Below are 20,019 nucleotides of genomic sequence, written 5' to 3' on the forward strand. Positions count from 1 at the left end.
TATTATTCTCCCAAAACCATGTAGCACTGTAATAGAGACAAGGCTAGTACTGTACGGACCAGCACATTTTATAAGGCTGAGAACATGAATCTGCAACTTAGCCGTGAGCCAGGAAGATTGATTATAGGAAGGGACAGCCCAGAGGTAAACAGGCAGCGCAGTGTAATGATCACATTTATAACACTGACAATTATGTAGCCATGGTAGGGAACAGCGAGAGATGTTAAATTAGTCTAATAACAAATGGACAACACAATAACGTGTAGGCGGAAGATATGATAAATGACTAACGATTACATTCAAGGATTTATAACTGTGCACTTACAGTTCATGTATGTTATAGTCAAATACAGACTAATTAAAGGGCACGATTCAATTCGAAGAGAGTTGAATAGCGCCGGGAATTAGCTCCCAGGGGTATTCAATACAGATCAGTGGTAGGTCGGAGAATGCCCGTTCTTCCGGACTAAACAGTGTTTTGTCGGGAAAACTGGCATTCTCCGTCTTAAGTGCCTGGCGCGACACTGTTTCTGCCGTGCTAAGGGCAGAAATGAGCATGTCAATCCTGTCATTGGGTGTCACAGGGCAGGGCGCTGTATTGAGCTAATTCCCGGCGCTATTCAACTGTCTTCAAATTGAATTGTGCCCAAAGAGGCTGAATTCTGAAGTTATTTATTTTGAAAACCGTAGAATCTTGCATTGGCTGTACTAAATGGTGGTACTCCCAGGTCTCAGCGGTGTTTGTTGAAAGTTTCAGTTTGTTAAAATGCTCTTGTCCCCTGTATACAATAGGAAAAAACAAAATGTGCTAGTTAAATAAATAATTTAATATTTAGCCACTACCCCCCACCTCAACAACAAGGCAACAACACATCAAAAACAAAGTCAGATCAGCAGCAGCACCATATTTCATTGGTGACTAAAGGGTACCTGGGCAGAATGTCGACATTCAGAATTTTGTCAGAATGTTAACATTTTGAATGTCAACATGGATGTTATGTTGACATGCCGACATATGTTGACACGGACATTACCCATGTAGACAGTCAATATGGTGACTTAGCATTTTAGTGATAAATTTAGAGTTAGGTTAAAATAGTGGAAAATGCTACAGAATGTTGACATTCTGACAGCCGACATGCACAATGTCAACATAATTATATATATATATATATATATATATATACATACATGTGCACAAATGAGGATGCACTCACCAGACTTCTCCAGAAAACGATAAACTTTAATCCAGACAACACATACTCACAAAAAGAAGGTCAACGTTTTGGCTCACAGCAGAGCCTTTCTCAAGACCAAATTACCAGGTTGCCATCCAGGAAGATGGCAACCTGGTAATTTGGTCTTGAGAAAGGCTCTGCTGTGAGCCGAAACGTTGACCATCTTTTTGGATTAAAGTTTATCGTTTTCTGGAGAAGTCTGGTGAGTGCATCCTCATTTGTGCACATGTATTGTGGAACTTTGTTCGGATTGGACCTGTTCCTGGATTCTGCACCCCAGCTGCTGTGATTATGAACGACATGTGAGTGCGGCTTTTCTACAAAGGATATATATATATATATATATATATATATATAGAGAAAAGGTACAGGTGCGCTGGTCATCATATAATGGGGGTTAATCAGTCCACAGTGAATAAATCCCTGGGCTGTAGCACTGGTGTAACCAACACCGCTGCAAGTCTCCAAAAACGCTCAGAACTCCTTGAGCAAATGTGTCTGGAAAAAATCAGGAGAATGCGCCCATAGTGCAGATAAATTTATTACACACACAAATTAAAAACAGAACATTCCATGGATTATAAAAGACGAAGTAACTACGAAACGCGTAGAGGCGGGGCTTGCCAGACGTGCGTCTTCTCCCACCCAGCTCACACATCCCGTCTGCTTCATTGTGAGTGACTTGACGGGTTCGGCTTACACCGGCGCGGTGCATGGGCCGGTCTTTGATCGCAGCAGGTTTGGTGGATTGCCTGGTGGATTGTTTTATGTGCTCAAACTGGCCCAAAGAGTGGGTCATTTATGGTACGAGTCTTTTATAATCCATGGAATGTTCTGTTTTTAATTTGTGTGTGTAATAAATTTATCTGCACTATAGGCGCATTCTCATGATTTTTTCCATATATATATATATATATATATATAGTATATATAAGAGGTATGAATTATCCCTATTAGCAATGAGCAGAACCGCTGTAGTTCTATTCAACAACAACTAGTTTGTTTTTCTACTACTGTTGTTTGTTTTCATCTTGAGTTTTCATCTTTAGCAAACCACATAAACCACGTTCTTTGCTGTAGAGCAATCTCATCTGCTCATGCCATTTCCTTCTCCAATTCAGTGGTCTCTCATCCACATTCTAGATATTGCCACTATAATTTCTCAACCTTCCCTGGAGTCCCATCAACCTACTGTATATCTAACCATGGAATGCTCTACAATCCTACATACCTTCCATCTTTAGCCACCTGAAACGTGGACATTACCGGCCAAGCTCTGTATCAGTGGTTCTCAAACTCAGTCCTCAAGGACCCTCAACAGTTTTCCAGGTCACCTGTGGATTTTAAAAATGTGACAGTTGGTGATACATAGTGCACCTGCTGGGTGACCTGGAAAACATGACCTGTTGGAGGTCCTTGAGGACCAAGTTTGGGTACCTCAGCTCTAGATCATACTTGTCCACTCTCTTAGGAATGTCCCCAGTGATGCGGGCAGTCTGGGGCTAGATGACGCAAATTGCGGTGAATCGCATCATCGCGACACACTTTGCTGCTCAATGGAACTAATGCAGCACTTTGTAGTGGGGGGGACCCTCTCCCAGTGTTTCTGTTGTATGTAGTTCATGGTCCCACGTTCAATCTGTCTCAAGATCATGTTACTGTACATGCATCTAAAAAACATATCCAAAATACGATCATACCTTACACAAGACACTGCAAAAACTCTAATCCATGCTCTCATTATCTCCCGCATTAATTATTGCAATAGTCTTCTTACTGGTCTTACCAAAAAGAGACTGTCACCACTACAATCCATTCTCAATGCAGCTGCGAGGCTAATCGTCCTAGCTAGACGTTCATCGTCTGCAGATCCGCTCTGTCAGTCCCTCCATTGGTTACCTGTATTCTAGTGTATTCAATATAAAATACCTTTACTCACACATAAGGCCATTAACCATACTACACCAATGTACATCTCTTCGCTCATCTCAAAATATCTCCCAACCCGACCTCTCCAATCTTCACAAGATCTACGTCTCTCATCCACACTCATTACTTGCTCCCATGCACTATTGCAGGACTTTCTTCGGGCTGCACCCATTCTGTGGAATGCCCTACCACGCAAAATAAGACTCTCCCCTAGTCTCCAAACCTTCAAGCGTTCCCTGAAAACTCAGAACCGCTCACTCAACCTTCATAAGCTTTCCTATCTGATTATGGGGGTCATTCCGAGTTGATCGCTAGCTGAAAATGTTCGCTGCGCTGCGATTAAGTAAAAAAACGGCAATGCGCACGCGCGACGTACTTTCACAACGGGCGATGTATTTTCACACAAGGTCTAGCGAAGCTTTTCAGTTGCAATGGCCGCCGCAGAGTGATTGACATGAAGTGGGCGTTTCTGGGTGTCAACTGACCGTTTTCAGGGAGTGTTCGAAAAAACGCAGGCGTGCCAGGAAAAACGCAGGCGTGGCTGGGCAAACGCAGGGCATGTTTGTGACGTCAAATCCGGAACTGAATGGTCTGAAGCGATCGCCGCAAGCGCTGAGTAGGTCTGAAGCTACTCAGAAACTGCACAATATTTTTTTGTAGCCGGTCTGCGATGTATTCGTTCGTACTTCTGCTAAGCTAACATACACTCCCAGAGGACGGTGGCTGCTAAAAACTGCTAGCGAGCGATCAACTCAAAATGTCCCCCTATATCACCACTGTACAGTCCGCACATATCCTCCCCATATTTTCTCTTTCTTCACTTTCCCTTCTTCCTGACCAGGGTTTATCATTGCTGTGATGTGATATCATGTAACCCACCTAGAACCTTTGCAATCCGGTGGACAGATATGCAATAGATAATGCCTTTCCTTGTGTATCAATGCCTATTTCCCTATAGATTGTAAGCTTGCGAGCAGGGCCTTCCTACCTCTGACTGTTTGTTTATTACCCAGTTTTATTGTATCATTGTGTCCAATTGTAAAGCGCAACGGAATATGCTGCGCTATATAAGAAACTGTTCATAAATAAATAATAAGTAATACTGTAATATAATTGATAAATAGACCCCCTGGTGAGTAGTAGGATCCTGTTATTCCTGCTAAACACTGAAGATAACGTTTCAAGGTAGTTACAGTAGTTAGCTGTTACTTCAAGCCAAGGTCGGTCTATCAGGGGTTATGTGAGGAAATGTGCCCCCATACAGCTGTATCTTACATCTGTGACTCTTTCACCTTTACCATATAAATATCTACCACTTTATTAATTAATACCAGCCGCCCCGAAGTGTACATGTTCCCACTTCTATCAGTTCTGTATTCCAGCACACCTGTCTGTCAGTGCACATTTATCCTTTCTGATATCTGAATCCTTAAAATTAACAGTTTTTCTTGCTGAATGGATATTACACATATAACATTACATTTCCCTCGTACAAGATGTCCAGAAGCCAAAAACCGCTACAAAGCGCTGTCACTATCAGACCTCTTCTCTCTGACTATGACAAATCTGATATTTCATTGCACAGGACAGCAACAAGACGAAAACAAATGGGAACACGTCTATTTGGGGGTCCGGGGACCGCTTGTGGCATGCTTGATGATTAAAATCTCCTGTTCTGTCTCCATTTTATCATGTTCATATGGCTGTGAATAATGAGGGGAGGAATTATCTTTGAATCACTTCCACGTTTTCATTGTGCGGACTTAGAACATGGCCAAACTATTTTCTCAAGCCTGGAACATACAACAATGGTCTATCCGTCACTTTATTTGCTTGAAACTATTTTTCTTTCCTTAGGGGTCAGATCGGTAGTGGGACATACTTATTTTCCCCCCTAGTAGTTTTGGATAGAGAAGTATCCAGTTTTTGTAACCTAACAACACAACATTTTAAAGAATGCCGGCTTGAATAATGGTGTTTCAATTTTTAATTGAGTCATTGGGATGCCCACTTTTGGAAAACATCTCCTGTTTGGCTAGTTACCCCGTCTTGGGCCAACCTCACTTACCTTACATTAGGCCCGGTATACAACCTTAACAGCAATGATAGGACAGCAGTGACCATCGGTGTAATGGAAGGTTCAAAGTACCCAGGCTGATGGAGTGTCACATATCTTGAACCTTTCTATTGATAGAGGGTCTATTCTAATCTTCTGGTCATTAGGCCATCAGCAAGAAAGCCATGTGTGTCCAGAGTTGATTCTTCAAGATGCAAGAAGGTCATATATATTGGTAACATAGCCCCTTATATTTCTTGTTATTGCTGTATTTCAGTTTATATGGCTTATGCCATCTGGTCTGGCAACTGAATATTGATTGTGCCAGGTCCCACACATCTTAACTACAAGATATGATGATGCCAGTCAAGAGCTAGGGAGGTCCCCTATTGGCTGTGTGTTATCTGTCAAAACATCTGATTGACTGTCCCTCTAGCTACTAATGGGAGCGACGTTTAATGTTTAACTTCTTGCGTATTTGGACCAAGTTGCCTAAGTGGACAAAGAAGGTATCAAATCGGGAAAAAACTTTTAATGTTGGGCTGGCTGACTCTAGGGTGCTGCACGTTCGCCCACCTGCCCTTTCCCTAGATGACCGGACCCAATGATAATTAACAAGGGCCTTTTTTCTTCCTCAATTGGACAAGTCAGGTAGGTGTGATTGCAGCAATTTGGCCAACTGAAGGCACCTTCATTGTTTGGTACTGTATTTTTATGACGTTTGTGGGGACTTGTGAGCAGGGCCATAACTAGGTGTATGTGGAGCGGGCACCGCACACAGCACTGCAGGAAAGGGGGCGCTATTGACTTGTCTTTTATCTGTTTTAATTACTTTCACTTGCAGCTTCCCCCCTTTTTGAAGACTAGCATCTCCTGATCTCCCCTGTCTCCTACCCTGACTTCTTCTGTCACTAATACTTATACAACATTCATGAACTCAACTTGAGATTTCTGTTATTCAGTCACACTGTCCTTTATTACATTTCAAGATGCTGACATACCCGAGATTCAAACCCATTGCCTGTGACATTGCAGTCATTGAACTATCTGCCCTTGCATAGAAAGCTAGAGAATTCTAACTATTTGAAGCTTACCTTGTACTTTGTGAAACAATTATCAGCTTTGCGGCTGAGCAGGTCTATGTAGTGTGTGGCTGCAAGGGATTGGATGTGTGGCTGCACACCACATAGATCTGCTCAATTACAATCCTGATTTTTATTTATTTTTTACAAAGTACCAGTAGCTTTATATAGTGTTCATAGTTCTTATGCAGGCTCAAATACCTCAATGAGTAGGGTGTTTGATTAGAATTCACAGGTTATAGGTTTGAATCCTGGGTATGGCAATATATTGAAAAGTGTTATTTAATAAAGGGTATTGTTGTAACTGAATAACAACAAGCTCTAAGGGCATGAATGTCCCTATTGAAAAAAAATTGGGAGGGGGCAATTCTATTTCTGGCACAGGGCACCAAATGTCTAGATACGGCACTGCATGTGACTTATACAGACGTTGATTTGTACACCTCCCACTAAAAGAAATCGGGAAGGCGACTTCTGTTTTAAAAGGCCAATCTTCTGGCAATTTTTCAGTTATTTAGGGGAAGAGTGGAGAAGTTGCCCATGGTAACCAAACATTTACTCCATTTATCAAGTAAATTCTGTAAAATGATAGGTAGAAGTTGCTTGCTTCCCAACTGGCACACTCTTTTCACTGCTTGATACATCTCCCCCTTAGCTGCCTCTATTACATACAGAGATCTGCAACTCAAAAGAAAATCACAGTTTTACACAACATTAGGGGCTATAACATCCCCCCTGACTTTAATCATTCCCTTAAAATTTCATCTTTCTGTAATAATTAGCCATAATAACAATAATAATTATAATAATTACTGACTGCCGCGACTCCAGTCCCGGTCCCTGACCGTAAGGGGGCCTGCATGGCAGTGGTGTGGATTGAAGTGCACTGCAGGCTGCCATAAAAGGGCGGTGCCGTCAGCATATTGAATTTGCAGCGGCAGCTAATGATTGGCTGCCGGTCTGTGTGCTCTGATTGGCTAGTGGGCTGATCCAAATTTGAAATACTGCTGGTGCTCGTGCAGGAAACTCCTACCCCAGACTGCTGCTGTGGTCCCGGCCTGCCGCGGTCGTGGCTAGGGGCGCCACCTGGAGTTCTGCGGCCTTGTCCTGGGAGCGTCAACTGGTGCCCAGAATAGTAAGTTGTGGTGGGTGCAGGTGGAGCAGAAGTGTTTGTGGGGGTGTGGGGGTGGGGGGCTGCCTATTCTGGCAGTCCCAGGCCCCACAATTTCTGATGGCAGCCTTGTATACTGTACATTCTCCTCTCACCTCGGCTATGACCGCATGAAGCCGAGATGGATAAAATCAAACAAAACACCTAACGCAAACATTTCTGGTACAGTATACAGTACTGTACACAAGTATTTTCTAGTCTACATTAATATATCAGAAATAAAATGTGCGGCTCATATGGGGGATTTGCATTTTTGTATCAAGATCAGTTAGAGGACGACTATAAAATTCACCCTGGGGGAAATATTACAAAAAGGTGATTTTCTCAATAGACTGATCGGAAATACTTGTGAAATTAATGTATTTTTATGATGGCAAAAACAACCTTTTCCAGCTGTGCTCGATATCATTTTCCTATAATGTTTTCCACTTAAATAATTTTATTTCTCTCCTGAATTTTGTATTTCTATTGATAGAATAGACGTGGCTATGTGCAGACTTCCTGACAACCCTGCAAAAATCTCTATTTAATTTTTCTGAAACTTTTTTTTTTGCGTGCTTTGACTTTATGCATCTATAACGCCAGCACTTATTTAAAACAGCTGGATATCAATATCTGCTTTTTTTTTCTTCTGCGTGTTGGACTCAGACAGCCAGAACAGGTAGTCAAAATGGAAAGTGGGAAAATTATCAGCATCTGTGCTTCCTGTACATTATCTCGGAAAACAACGTCTCCGTTGGGACATACTAATATTATTTTCCATTAGGCGGCTTCAGGGACAAATCTGGAGCAGAAATTCTAGTAGGATGCAGTTTAAGGTTAAGGCGTCTTCGGAGAAGCAAATCCAGAGGTCCACGTTCTGGCAGAACATCCAGCAAAAATTCTCCAATCTTTGGACAACATGGGGACCCCTGGCCTTACGGCCGTCCAGCGCTAGAGAAGCTCACTTTTTGAAACCACAGCCAAAGAATGTTATGCATTGTATTTATATTGGAAATGGGGACTTAAAATAAGTGGATTTCCAAATAAACCTTTGAAGGTTAAAACAGTCATAAATAATAAATTGAACGATGAAACGCTACACTGTAACATTGCAATGGCCCATCTCCAGTCGATAGTAGCATGAATGTATTGAATTGGCTTGTCCTCTTCGTAAAACCACAGTTGTTAATGTTGGACACTAGGATTTTTCCAGTTGTGATGTATTCTTTGTTGCAGAAGCCCATTAATCATTAGCTCAGATGATTGAAACTGTTGATTTCTTACCAACAATGTGATGTTTGCATCATATTATCGTCAAATGAAGGTTCAGGAATGGACACACTTGGGAGCCTTCTGGCTCCAACCCAATTTGCAACACCTACTGTACATGTAAAGACCAGCAAATATATTGTCACCTTTTGCTCTGCTGGTACCTGGTCCCCTCGCCTGTATAGAGACATGGTGTAGCAAGATCTCATCTACTTGTTCCTGCAAGACCTATGAGGTTCTGCAAAGAGAGAGGGCTCATGTAAGGTTTAAAGTAGTGATGTGCACCGGAAATTTTTCGAGTTTTGTGTTTTGGTTTTGGATTCGGTTCCGCGGCCGTGTTTTGGATTCAGACGCATTTTGGCAAAACCTCCCTGAAAATTTTTTTGTCGGATTCGGGTGTTTTTTTTACAAAAAACCCTCAAAAACAGCTTAAATCATAGAATTTGTGGGTCATTTTGATCCCATAGTATTATTAACCTCAATAACCATAATTTCCACTCATTTCCAGTCTATTTTGAACACTGAACACCTCACAATATTATTTTTAGTCCTAAAACTTGTACAGAGGTCGCTGGATGACTAAGCTAAGCGACCCAAGTGGCCGACACAAACACCTGGCCCATCTAGGAGTGGCACTGCAGTGTCAGGCAGGATGGCAGATTTAAAAAATAGTCCCCAAACAGCACATCATGCAAAGAAAAAAAGAGGTGCAATGAGGTAGCCGTGTGACTAAGCTAAGCGACTCAAGTGGTCGACACAAACACCTGGCCCATCTAGGAGTGGCACTGCAGTGTCAGACAGGATGGCAGATTTAAAAAATAGTCCCCAAACAGCACATGATGCAAAGAAAAATAGAGGTGCACCAAGGTCGCTGCATGGCTAAGCTAAGCGACCCAAGTGGCCGACACAAACACCTGGCCCATCTAGGAGTGGCACTGCAGTGTCAGACAGGATGGCACTTCAAAAAATAGTCCCCAAACAGCACAAGATGCAAAGAAAAATGAAAGAAGAAAGAGGTGCAAGATGGAATTGTCCTTGGGCCCTCCCACCCACCCTTAGGTTGTATAAAAAAAGGACATGCACACTTTAACAAACCCATCATTTCAGCGACAGGGTCTGCCACACGACTGTGACTGAAATGACTGGTTGGTTTGGGCCCCCACCAAAAAAGAAGCAATCAATCAATCTCTCCTTGCACAAACTGGCTCTACAGAGGCAAGATGTCTACCTCCTCCTCATCGTCCGATTCCTCACCCCTTTCACTGTGTACATCCCCCTCCTCACAGATTATTAATTCTTCCCCACTGGAATCCACCATCTCAGATCCCTGTGTACTTTCTGGAGGCAATTGCTGGTGAATGTCTCCACGGAGGAATTGATTATAATTCATTTTGATGAACATCATCTTCTCCACATTTCTGGAAGTAACCTCGTACGCCGATTGCTGACAAGGTGAGCGGCTGCACTAAACACTCTTTCGGAGTACACACTGGAGGGGGGGCAACTTACGTAAAATAAAGCAAGTTTCTGCAAGAGCCTCCAAATTGCCTCTTTTTCCTGCCATTGTACGTACGGACTGTCTGACATGCCTACATGGATGCGGTCACTCATATAATCCTCCACCATTCTTTCAATGTGACAAAATCATATGCAGTGACAGTAGACGACATGTCAGTAATCGTTGGCAGGTCCTTCAGTCCGGACCAGATGTCAGCACTCGCTCCAGACTGCCCTGCATCACCGCCAGCGGGTGGGCTCGGAATTCTTAGCCTTTTCCTCGCAGCCCCAGTTGCGGGAGAATGTGAAGGAGGAGCTGTTGACGGGTCACGTTCCGCTTGACTTGACAATTTTCTCACCAGCAGGTCTTTGAACCTCTGCAGACTTGTGTCTGCCGGAAAGAGAGATACAACGTAGGTTTTAAATATGGGATCGAGCACGGTGGCCAAAATGTAGTGCTCTGATTTCAACAGATTGACCACCCGTGAATCCTGGTTAAGCGAATTAAGGGCTCCATCCACAAGTCCCTTGTATGCCTAGCGGAATCGCTCTGTTTTAGCTCCTCCTTCAATCTCTCCAGCTTCTTCTGCAAAAGACTGATGAGGGGAATGACCTGGCTCAGGCTGGCAGTGTCTGAACTGACTTCACGTGTGGCAAGTTCAAAGGGTTGCAGAACCTTGCACAACGTGGAAATCATTCTCCACTGCGCTTGAGTCAGATGCATTTCCCCCTCCTTTGCCTATATCGTAGGTAGCTGTATAGGCTTGAATGGCCTTTTGCTGGTCCTCCATCCTCTGAAGCATATAGAGGGTTGAATTCCACCTCGTTACCTCCTCTTGCTTCAGATGATGGTGGGGCAGGTTCAGGAGTGTTTGCTGGTGCTCCAGTCTTCGGCACGCGGTGGCTGAATGCCGAAAGTGGCCCGCAATTCTTCGGGCCACCGACAGCATCTCTTGCACGCCCCTGTCGTTTTTTAAAAAAATTCTGCACCACCAAATTCAATGTATGTGCAAAACATGGAACGTGCTGGAATTTGCCCACATGTAATGCACGCACAATATTGGTGGCGTTGTCCGATGTCACAAATCCCCAGGAGAGTCCAATTGGGGTAAGCCATTCTGCGATGATGTTCCCCAGTTTCCGTAAGAGGTTGTCAGCTGTGTGCCTCTTATGGAAAGCGGTGATACAAAGCGTAGCCTGCCTAGGAACGAGTTGGCGTTTGCGAGATGCTGCTACTGGTGCCGCCGCTGCTGTTCTTGCTGCGGGAGGCAATACATCTACCCAGTGGGCTGTCACAGTCATATAGTCCTGAGTCTGCCCTGCTCCACTTGTCCACATGTCCGTGGTTAAGTGGACATTGGGTACAACTGCATTTTTTAGGACACTGGTGACTCTTTTTCTGAGGTCTGTGTACATTCTCGGTATCGCCTGCCTAGAGAAGTGGAACCTAGATGGTATTTCGTACTGGGGACACACTAACTCAATGAATTCTCTAATTCCTAGAATTAACGGTGGATACCGGACACACGTTTAACACCACCCAGGCTGCCAAGGCCTGAGTTATCTGCTTTGCAGCAGGATGACTGCTGTGATATTTCATCTTCCTCGCAAAGGACTGTTGGACAGTCAATTGCTTCCTGGAAGTAGTACAAGTGGTCTTCCGACTTCCCCTCTGGGATGACGATCGACTCCCAGCAGCAACAACAGCAACGCCAGCAGCATTAGGCGTTACACTCAAGGATGTATCGGAGGAATCCCAGGCAGGAGAGGACTCGTCAGACTTGACAGTGACATGGCCTGCAGGACTATTAGCTTTCTTGTCTAAGGAGGAAATTGACACTGAGGGAGTTGGTGGTGTGGTTTGCAGGAGCTTGGTTACAAGAGGAAGGGATTTAGTTGTCAGTGGACTGCTTCCGCTGTCACCCAAAGTTTTTGAACTTGTCAATGACTTCTGATGAATGCGCTCCAGGTGACGTATAAGGGAGGATGTTCCTAGGTGGTTAACGTCCTTACCCCTACTTATTACAGCTTGACAAAGGCAACACGGCTTGACAAATGTTGTCCGCATTTCTGTTAAAATAATTCCACACCGACGAGGTGATTATTTTTTGTAATTTGACCAGGCATGTCAATGGCCCTATTCGTCCCACGGAGAACAGGTGTCTCCCCGGGTGCCTGACTTAAACAAACCACCTCACCATCAGAATCCTCCTTGTCAATTTCCTCCTCAGCGCCAGCAACACCCATATCCTCATCCTGGTGTACTTCAACAGTGACATCTTCAATTTGACTATCAGGAACTGGACTGCGGGTGCTCCTTCCAGCACTTACAGGGGGCGTGCAAATGGTGGAAGGCGCCACCTCTTCTCGTCCAGTGTTGGGAAGGTCAGGCATCGCAACCGACACAATTGGACTCTCCTTGGGGATTTGTGATTTAGAAGAACGCACAGTTCTTTGCTGTACTTTTGCCAGCTTAAGTCTTTTCATTTTTCTAGCGAGAGGATGAGTGCTTCCATCCTCATGTGAATCTGAACCACTAGCCATGAACATAGGCCAGGGCCTCAGCCGTTCCTTGCCACTACGAGTCGTAAATGACATATTGGCATGTTTACGCTTCTCATCAGATGCTTTTAATTTTGATTTTTGGGTCATTTTACTGAACTTTTGTTTTTTGGATTTTACATGCTCTCTACTATGACATTGGGCATCGGCCTTGGCAGACGACGTTGATGGCATTTCATCGTCTCGGCCATGACTAGTGGCAGCAGCTTCAGCACGAGGTGGAAGTGGATTTTGATCTTTCCCTATTTTACCCTCCACATTTTTGTTCTCCATTTTTTTATGTGTGGAATTATTTGCTAGTAATATATCAATAGCAATGGCCTACTGTACCGTACTGCTATATATATATACTGGTGGTCAGCAAAATTCTGCACTGTCCTCCTACTATATATACTGCGCACAATTAAAATGCAGCACAGGTATGGATGGATAGTATATTTGACGACACAGAGATAGGCAGAGCAGTGGACTACTGTACCGTACTGCTATATATATAATGGTGATCACAGCAAAATTCTGCACTGTCCTCCTACTATATATACTGCGCACAACTAAAATGCAGCACAGGTATGGATGGATAGTATACTTGACGACACAGAGGTAGGTAGAGCAGTGGACTACTGTACCGTACTGCTATATATATTCTGGTGGTCAGCAAAATTCTGCACTGTCCTCCTACTATATATACTGCGCACAACTAAAATGCAGCACAAGTATGGATGGATAGCATACTTGAAGACACAGAGGTAGGTAGAGCAGTGGACTACTGTACCGTACTGCTACATATATACTGGTGGTCACAGCAAAATTCTGCACCGTCCTCCTACTATATATACTGCGCACAACTAAAATGCAGCACAGGTATGGATGGATAGTATACTTGACGACACAGAGGTAGGTAGAGCAGTGGACTACTGTACCGTACTGCTATATATATATATATATATATATATAGTGGTGGTCAGCAAAATTCTGCACTGTCCTCCTACTATATATACTGCGCACAACTAAAATGCAGCACAGGTATTGATGGATAGTATACTTGACGACACAGAGGTAGGTAGAGTAGTGGATTACTGTACCGTACTGCTATATATATATTCTGGTGGTCACAGCAAAATTCTGCACTGTCCTACTATATATACTGCGCACAACTAAAATGCAGCACAGGTATGGATGGATAGTATACTTGACGACACAGAGGGAGGTAGAGCAGTGGACTACTGTACCGTACTGCTATATATATATACTGGTGGTCACAGCAAAATTCTGCACTGTCCTCCTACTATATATATTGCGCACAACTAAAATGCAGCACAGGTATGGATGGATAGTATACTTGATGACACAGAGGTAGGTAGAGCAGTGGACTACTATACCGTACTGCTATATATACAGATCTGTCCACATACATCTATGCTACATCACGCCATGTATGGCACAGTTTTGCATGCCATTGACTCAGAGATTTAGCCATACCTTGTCATTTTTCTTAATTTGCTTCTTTAATATGTTACTTTATACATATTCTGTTATGGCAAACAGCATTTTAAAAATTCATCCACTCGCTACTTGTGAAAATTACTTAGCTGTGTTTTGCATGTTGTGCCAAATTTGTAAAAAAGCAAAGATGTAAGTGGACACATCTGTATACTGGTGGTCACAGCAAAATTCTGCACTGTCCTCCTACTATATATACTGCACACAACTAAAATGCAGCACAGGTATGGATGGATAGTATACTTGATGACACAGAGGTAGGTAGAGCAGTGGACTACTGTACCGTACTGCTTTATAATACTGGTGGGCAGCAAAATTCTGCACTGCCCTACTACTATATACTACAATGCAGCACAGATATGGTGCGTTTTTCAGGCAGAGAACGTAGATATTAGTGTTCACTCTAGGAGTGAAAAGGGGCAGTCCGAAATGGGGGCACGGCCACGCAAATTAGGGGGCGTGGCCACGTCTCCGTCATTTTAGGGGGCGGTGCGGCCCACAGACGCTACTATAGAGAGCGTCTGTGGCCGGCGACGTCACTGTTGGGGGCGTGCCCAGCACCTCCGTCGGTGCTGGGCTTCCCCCAGCCCTCTCCCAATGCGTGAATGGATGCCGCGCGCATGCGCACGGCATCTATACACGCCGGGAGGGCAGGGAGCGGGCGGCTGTTCTAGCAGGGCGCCGCAAAAGGGGCAGGGCGGGTTTTGCCTGTTAAAAAACGGGCAGGGCGCGGCGCCCTGCTAAAACAGCCTAGAGTGAACACTAGATATTTTCAGCACACTGAGCACAGATATTTGAAAGCACACTGAGCACAGATATTTGCAGCACACTGAGCACAGATATTTGCAGCACACTGAACACAGAAACTGAGAGAACGCTGCACGTCCTCTCGCTATCATCTCCAATGCACGAGTGAAAATGGCGGCGACGCGCGGCTCCTTATATAGAATACGAATCTCGCGAGAATCCGACAGCGGGATGATGACGTTCGGGCACGCTCGGGTTAACCGAGCAATGCGGGAAGATCCGAGTCTGCCTCGGAACCGTGTAAAATGGGTGAAGTTCGGGGGGGGGTTCGGATCTCGAGGAACCGAACCTCGCTCATCACTAGTTTAAAGCATCTGAAAATGTATGGTGGAAGTCTGTACAAGAGGGCACTTTGTTCTAGTATAGTATGTGGATGGATGGAATATCTGTGAAACGCGTCATTAATTTGCTGGTGTATACAGTAGCATATAATCGGCAATGGAGGAAGAAAAGCCTTTTTTTGGTGGTGGTCTGTGGGGGAAGGGGGACTTAGTGTCTCTGGCTTTGCACTTGGGAATAGGAGTCTTGAGCTACACAACTGATACCTACCCCACTAGATCTGTCTTTCACTTTAACTGTCTCCTGACAACCAAGTATTAGGTACAGTGGTCAATACCGCCACACCACTTTCTGTGCTGTGTACTTACACCCAGAGAGCCTTGCATCCAACTAGGTCATAATCATGAAAAAAGTTTTTTGTTTTTTACATGTAATATTTTTTATATTATATCCCTTATTTATCAATGAGTGATAAATTTCACTGTGAGTGATAAATTGCAGCAGCCAATCAGCTCCTAACTTCCATGTCAAAGGATTTGTTTGAAAAATGACAGTTAGGAGCGGATTGGCTGGTGCAATTTATCACTCGCAGTGAATTTTATCACTCATTGATAAATAAGGGCATATGTACTTAATGATGTGGGGGGTGAATGGCTGTGACACTGTGGGGTAAATTCAGTCAGGGGTGAAGTGGGCAAGCTGCCATTGCTACAGTATATAAATGCGGCTATAACAGCAGAACTCGCCACCCTCATGGTCCCGTCATTTTGATTCTCAGCATAGCAGGAAGCTGCAGTACTGAATATAGGTTGTCACCGTTTGACAAGAGTGTTTTAATTTCAAGCACTCTACTTGACAAAGATGCCGCAGTGCGTCGAAACGCGTGTATTAGAGTGCAGACGCCATCCATTCCCCATCAACATTGTGTCATTTAACCCTGGTACCATCATTTACACGTGTTGTCAGGGTAGGGATGGTGTAAATTTTATTTTTTCAATAAAAATATTGTTCTATTACCGAAGCTACAAATAAGTTTCCTTGCCTATTGTTTTGAGACCTATGGTGGAGCTAATCGGATGTCTTCAGTAATGAAAGGGACTATGGTGGTCATTCCGAGTTGATCACTCAGTTCGCCCACTAGCAGTTTTTAGCAGCCGTGCAAACGCTATGCCGCCGCCCACTGGGAGTGTATTTTAGCTTAGCAGAAGTGCGAACGAAAGGTTCGCAGAGCGGCTACAAAGTTTTTTTGTGCAGTTTTAGAGTAGCTCAATACCTACTCAGCGCGTGCGATCACTTCAGACTGTTCAGTTCCTGTTTTGACGTCACGAACACGCCCTGCGTTCGCCCAGCCACGCCTGCGTTTTTCCTGGCACGCCGGCGTTTTTTCGAATACTCCCTAAAAACGGTCAGTTGACACCCAGAAGCGCCCTCTTCCTGTCAATCACAATGCGGCCAGCAGTGCGACTGAAAAGCTTCGCTAGACCTTGTGTGAAACTACATTGTTCGTTGTAATAGTACGAGGCGCGTGCGCATTGCGCCGCATGCGCAGAAGTACCTTTTTTTTGCCTGATCGCTGCACAGCGAACAAAAGCAGCTACCGATCAACTCGGAATGACCCCCTATGAAAGAAACCTTTATGTGCACGTTCCTGCAATATCCATGTAAGCACACATGTGAGAACTGATTTGATGCCTTTTCATAAACCTTGGGTGTGGAATATCTATTGAGGGATCTCTATGGTGTATGCTGGGGAGGAGACTCATCACCAATCTGCTTCCTGCACATTTGGAACTATAGTATTGGACTCAAACAGTTTTACACATTGTTGTTTTTGTATATTGTTTTCATGTATATCACGATCCATTGAGGATTGAATCCATTATCTATGAAGATTGTGAGGACATTGGAAAGCGCAAAGTGAGACGTAAACTTTTTGTTTGTATGTCTACGGCTGAGTCCAGTCAGCATAGCCATAGGTTTACCCTTCAGCACCATGTTCCTTGTTCTTTTGTATAGGCTGTGTATGTGTACCCAATTTGGAGTGAGTTGTGGTAGCTCCTTTGGGCGTCTCTTTCCATTTTCTGGGCGACAGCTTCACTTACTGTTATCAGCAGTCGCGAGGCCGAGAAAATCGCACTTGCAGTTACATTTGTGTCTATCTCTGAATCAGGCCCTTACTCGCGTGGGCAAGAACATCACTCCTAATTGAATTGACCCTGTGAGTTGAGTGTTATTAAGCCTAAGTACAGGAACAGCATTCATGTTTGTCATCTATTGCATGCATGCTTGGACTGGCCCACAGGGGTACAGGGGAAACCACCGGTAGGCCCCACTGCCTGGGGGCCCACCTCCTGCTCTAAGGATTAGGTTCCAGACTGTGCACTTGAATTATACATTATACATATGTTACCTTATACTGGACTATGGTGTATTTTCTACAGTGCATTGCTGTTATTAATCTGGTTCATTATCATGCATGCAGCAGCTGAATTTACTGTATATATTTATGAAGGGTCCAAGATGTTGCACTCTCTAATGGTTAGTCAAACCAATGAGGTGGCAGGCCACACCCCCTCCGTGGACTTACCACACCCGTAAACATGGGCCCCTACCACCGCATTCCCCGGTGGGCCCTACATGCCCCAGCCCGACACTGATTGCATGTGGCACAGGTGGTCATTCTGAGTTGATCGCTCGCTAGCTGTTTTTAGCAGCCGTGCGCACGCAATGCCGCCGCCCACTGGGAGTGTATTTTAGCTTAGCAGAAGTGCGAACGAAAGGATCGCAGAGCGGCTACAAAGTTTTTTGTGCAGTTTTAGAGCAGCTCAATACCTACTCAGCGCGTGCGATCACTTCAGACTGTTCAGTTCCTGTTTTGACGTCACGAACACGCCCTGCGTGCGCCCAGCCACGCCTGCGATTTTCCTGGCACACCTGCATTTTTTCAAACACTCCCTGAAAACGGTCAGTTGCCACCCAGAAACGCCCACTTTATGTTAATCACTCTGCGGCCACCAGTGCGACTGAAATGCATCGCTAGACCCTGTGTGAAACTACATCGTTCGTTGTACTTGTACGTCGCGCGTGTGCATTGCGCCGCATGCGCAGCAGAAGTGCTGTTTTTTTGCCTCATCGCTGCACAGCGAACGAATGCAGCTAGCGATCAACTCGGAATGACCACCACAGTCCGCAATTGAACTATAATGTTTTAAGTTGGTAATAATAATTAGACTCACGTTTCACTTTAATAGAGATTAGGGGCTACTGTATATTTACTAAACTGTGGGTTTTCAAAAAGGCAGATTTTGTCAGCAAGAGTTAATGCAACAATTATAGTGACTGCAAAACCATTGAATTCAATGTATTTGCAGTTTTTAAACCCTGCTGGCAAAACCTGCACTAAATATTATCCTAGGTATGGTATTATGTTTATTTAGTATAAATAACATTATCTTATTTTTAGTGATTTCATTTAATGACATCCGAGTTCGCTGGCCATGCGGGATACCAGCGGAATTCATATGTTTTTTTAAAGGGGAAATCATTTACAAGACTAAACCATACCTTGTAAATGATTGCCCCTTTAAAACAACGTCAGCATTCGGTTGGAATTCCGCACGGCCGCCGAATTCGGACTTCATTTCATCCCGGTCAAAGTGTTAATATTTTAACTAGAACATACATTATATATATATATATATATATATATATATATATATATATATACTGTATATACATTTTTTTTAAATGCCCCCAAGTTGGCAAACCTTAATCAGTCCCTGACATACAGTCCCGAAAAATTGCATCCATATGAGAAATACAGTTCGCTCATTGCTGTGTACTCCTGATATAATAGTGTTAAAAACTGAAGTATGTCAGCAAAAAATTCCATTCTTTAATTCTGTATATTCTTGTTATTTCAGATATGTTTTTTAGCTCTGTAATATATCGACGTTAACAATTATAGCAATGCACAATGCTGGGTTTTCAGTCCTGTGCGGTGCTTGATGCAAGGAGCCTACAGAAAAGTTTTATTTCTCTGTATTCTTTTAATTTTCAGATAATATTTTCCATCTGCATGGCGGTGTGGGGACTGCAAGCCATCAGACAGCTCGTGACCAGGACCCAGAAACAGGAATGAGACGCTACTGTAGCTCATCTCCACTATTTTGTATCATGTAATAATAACACGCAACATTGTGGAAAATAAATTATAATTCAGTCCCAAATGTCTCTGTAATAACATCACAAGGACACGTGCTGAGATTTTATGTTATTAATTGACCAAAGGAATGCTTTAATTTGTTTAAAAGGTACCAAATCTGTTTTTTTTTAATTGTATATAGTATGTTTCAATTAATTCTTTAATAAAGAAAAAATATATTCTGCATAATTTTCTTGATTTTTCTATTGGTAGAGAAAGACGTGTTCTAAAACAGCCAATGCCAGTATATAATACAGCTGTATAGTCTGTGGTAAATATTTGTCAAGAGGGGGCTTTCCAATTCTTGAAATGAAATGGGCAAGGGCACACATTTGCCATACAAACTTCATTGAGCTTGTGGTATTTATTTAATATTTGTTACATATATAGCTCCAGCATATTCTGTTGCGCTTTACAATTGGGAAAACAACAGTAATAAGGCA

The 20,019-nt window shown here is 43.6% G+C and overlaps 1 protein-coding gene across 1 annotated transcript in view; it reads left to right on the plus strand.

Moving 5' to 3' along the window:
* Positions 1 to 19,765, plus strand: part of AGMO (alkylglycerol monooxygenase) — a 375,267-nt gene extending 355,502 nt beyond the window's left edge. The window contains exon 13 of the mRNA XM_063925088.1: positions 19,433 to 19,765. Coding sequence (XP_063781158.1) covers positions 19,433 to 19,513 — 81 coding nt within the window. The 3' untranslated portion in view covers positions 19,514 to 19,765. The remainder of the gene's footprint in view (positions 1 to 19,432) is intronic.
* The last annotated feature ends 254 nt before the right edge of the window (positions 19,766 to 20,019 follow it).

This window comes from Pseudophryne corroboree, chromosome 5 (assembly GCF_028390025.1).
Source record: "Pseudophryne corroboree isolate aPseCor3 chromosome 5, aPseCor3.hap2, whole genome shotgun sequence".
NCBI lineage: Eukaryota > Metazoa > Chordata > Amphibia > Anura > Myobatrachidae > Pseudophryne > Pseudophryne corroboree.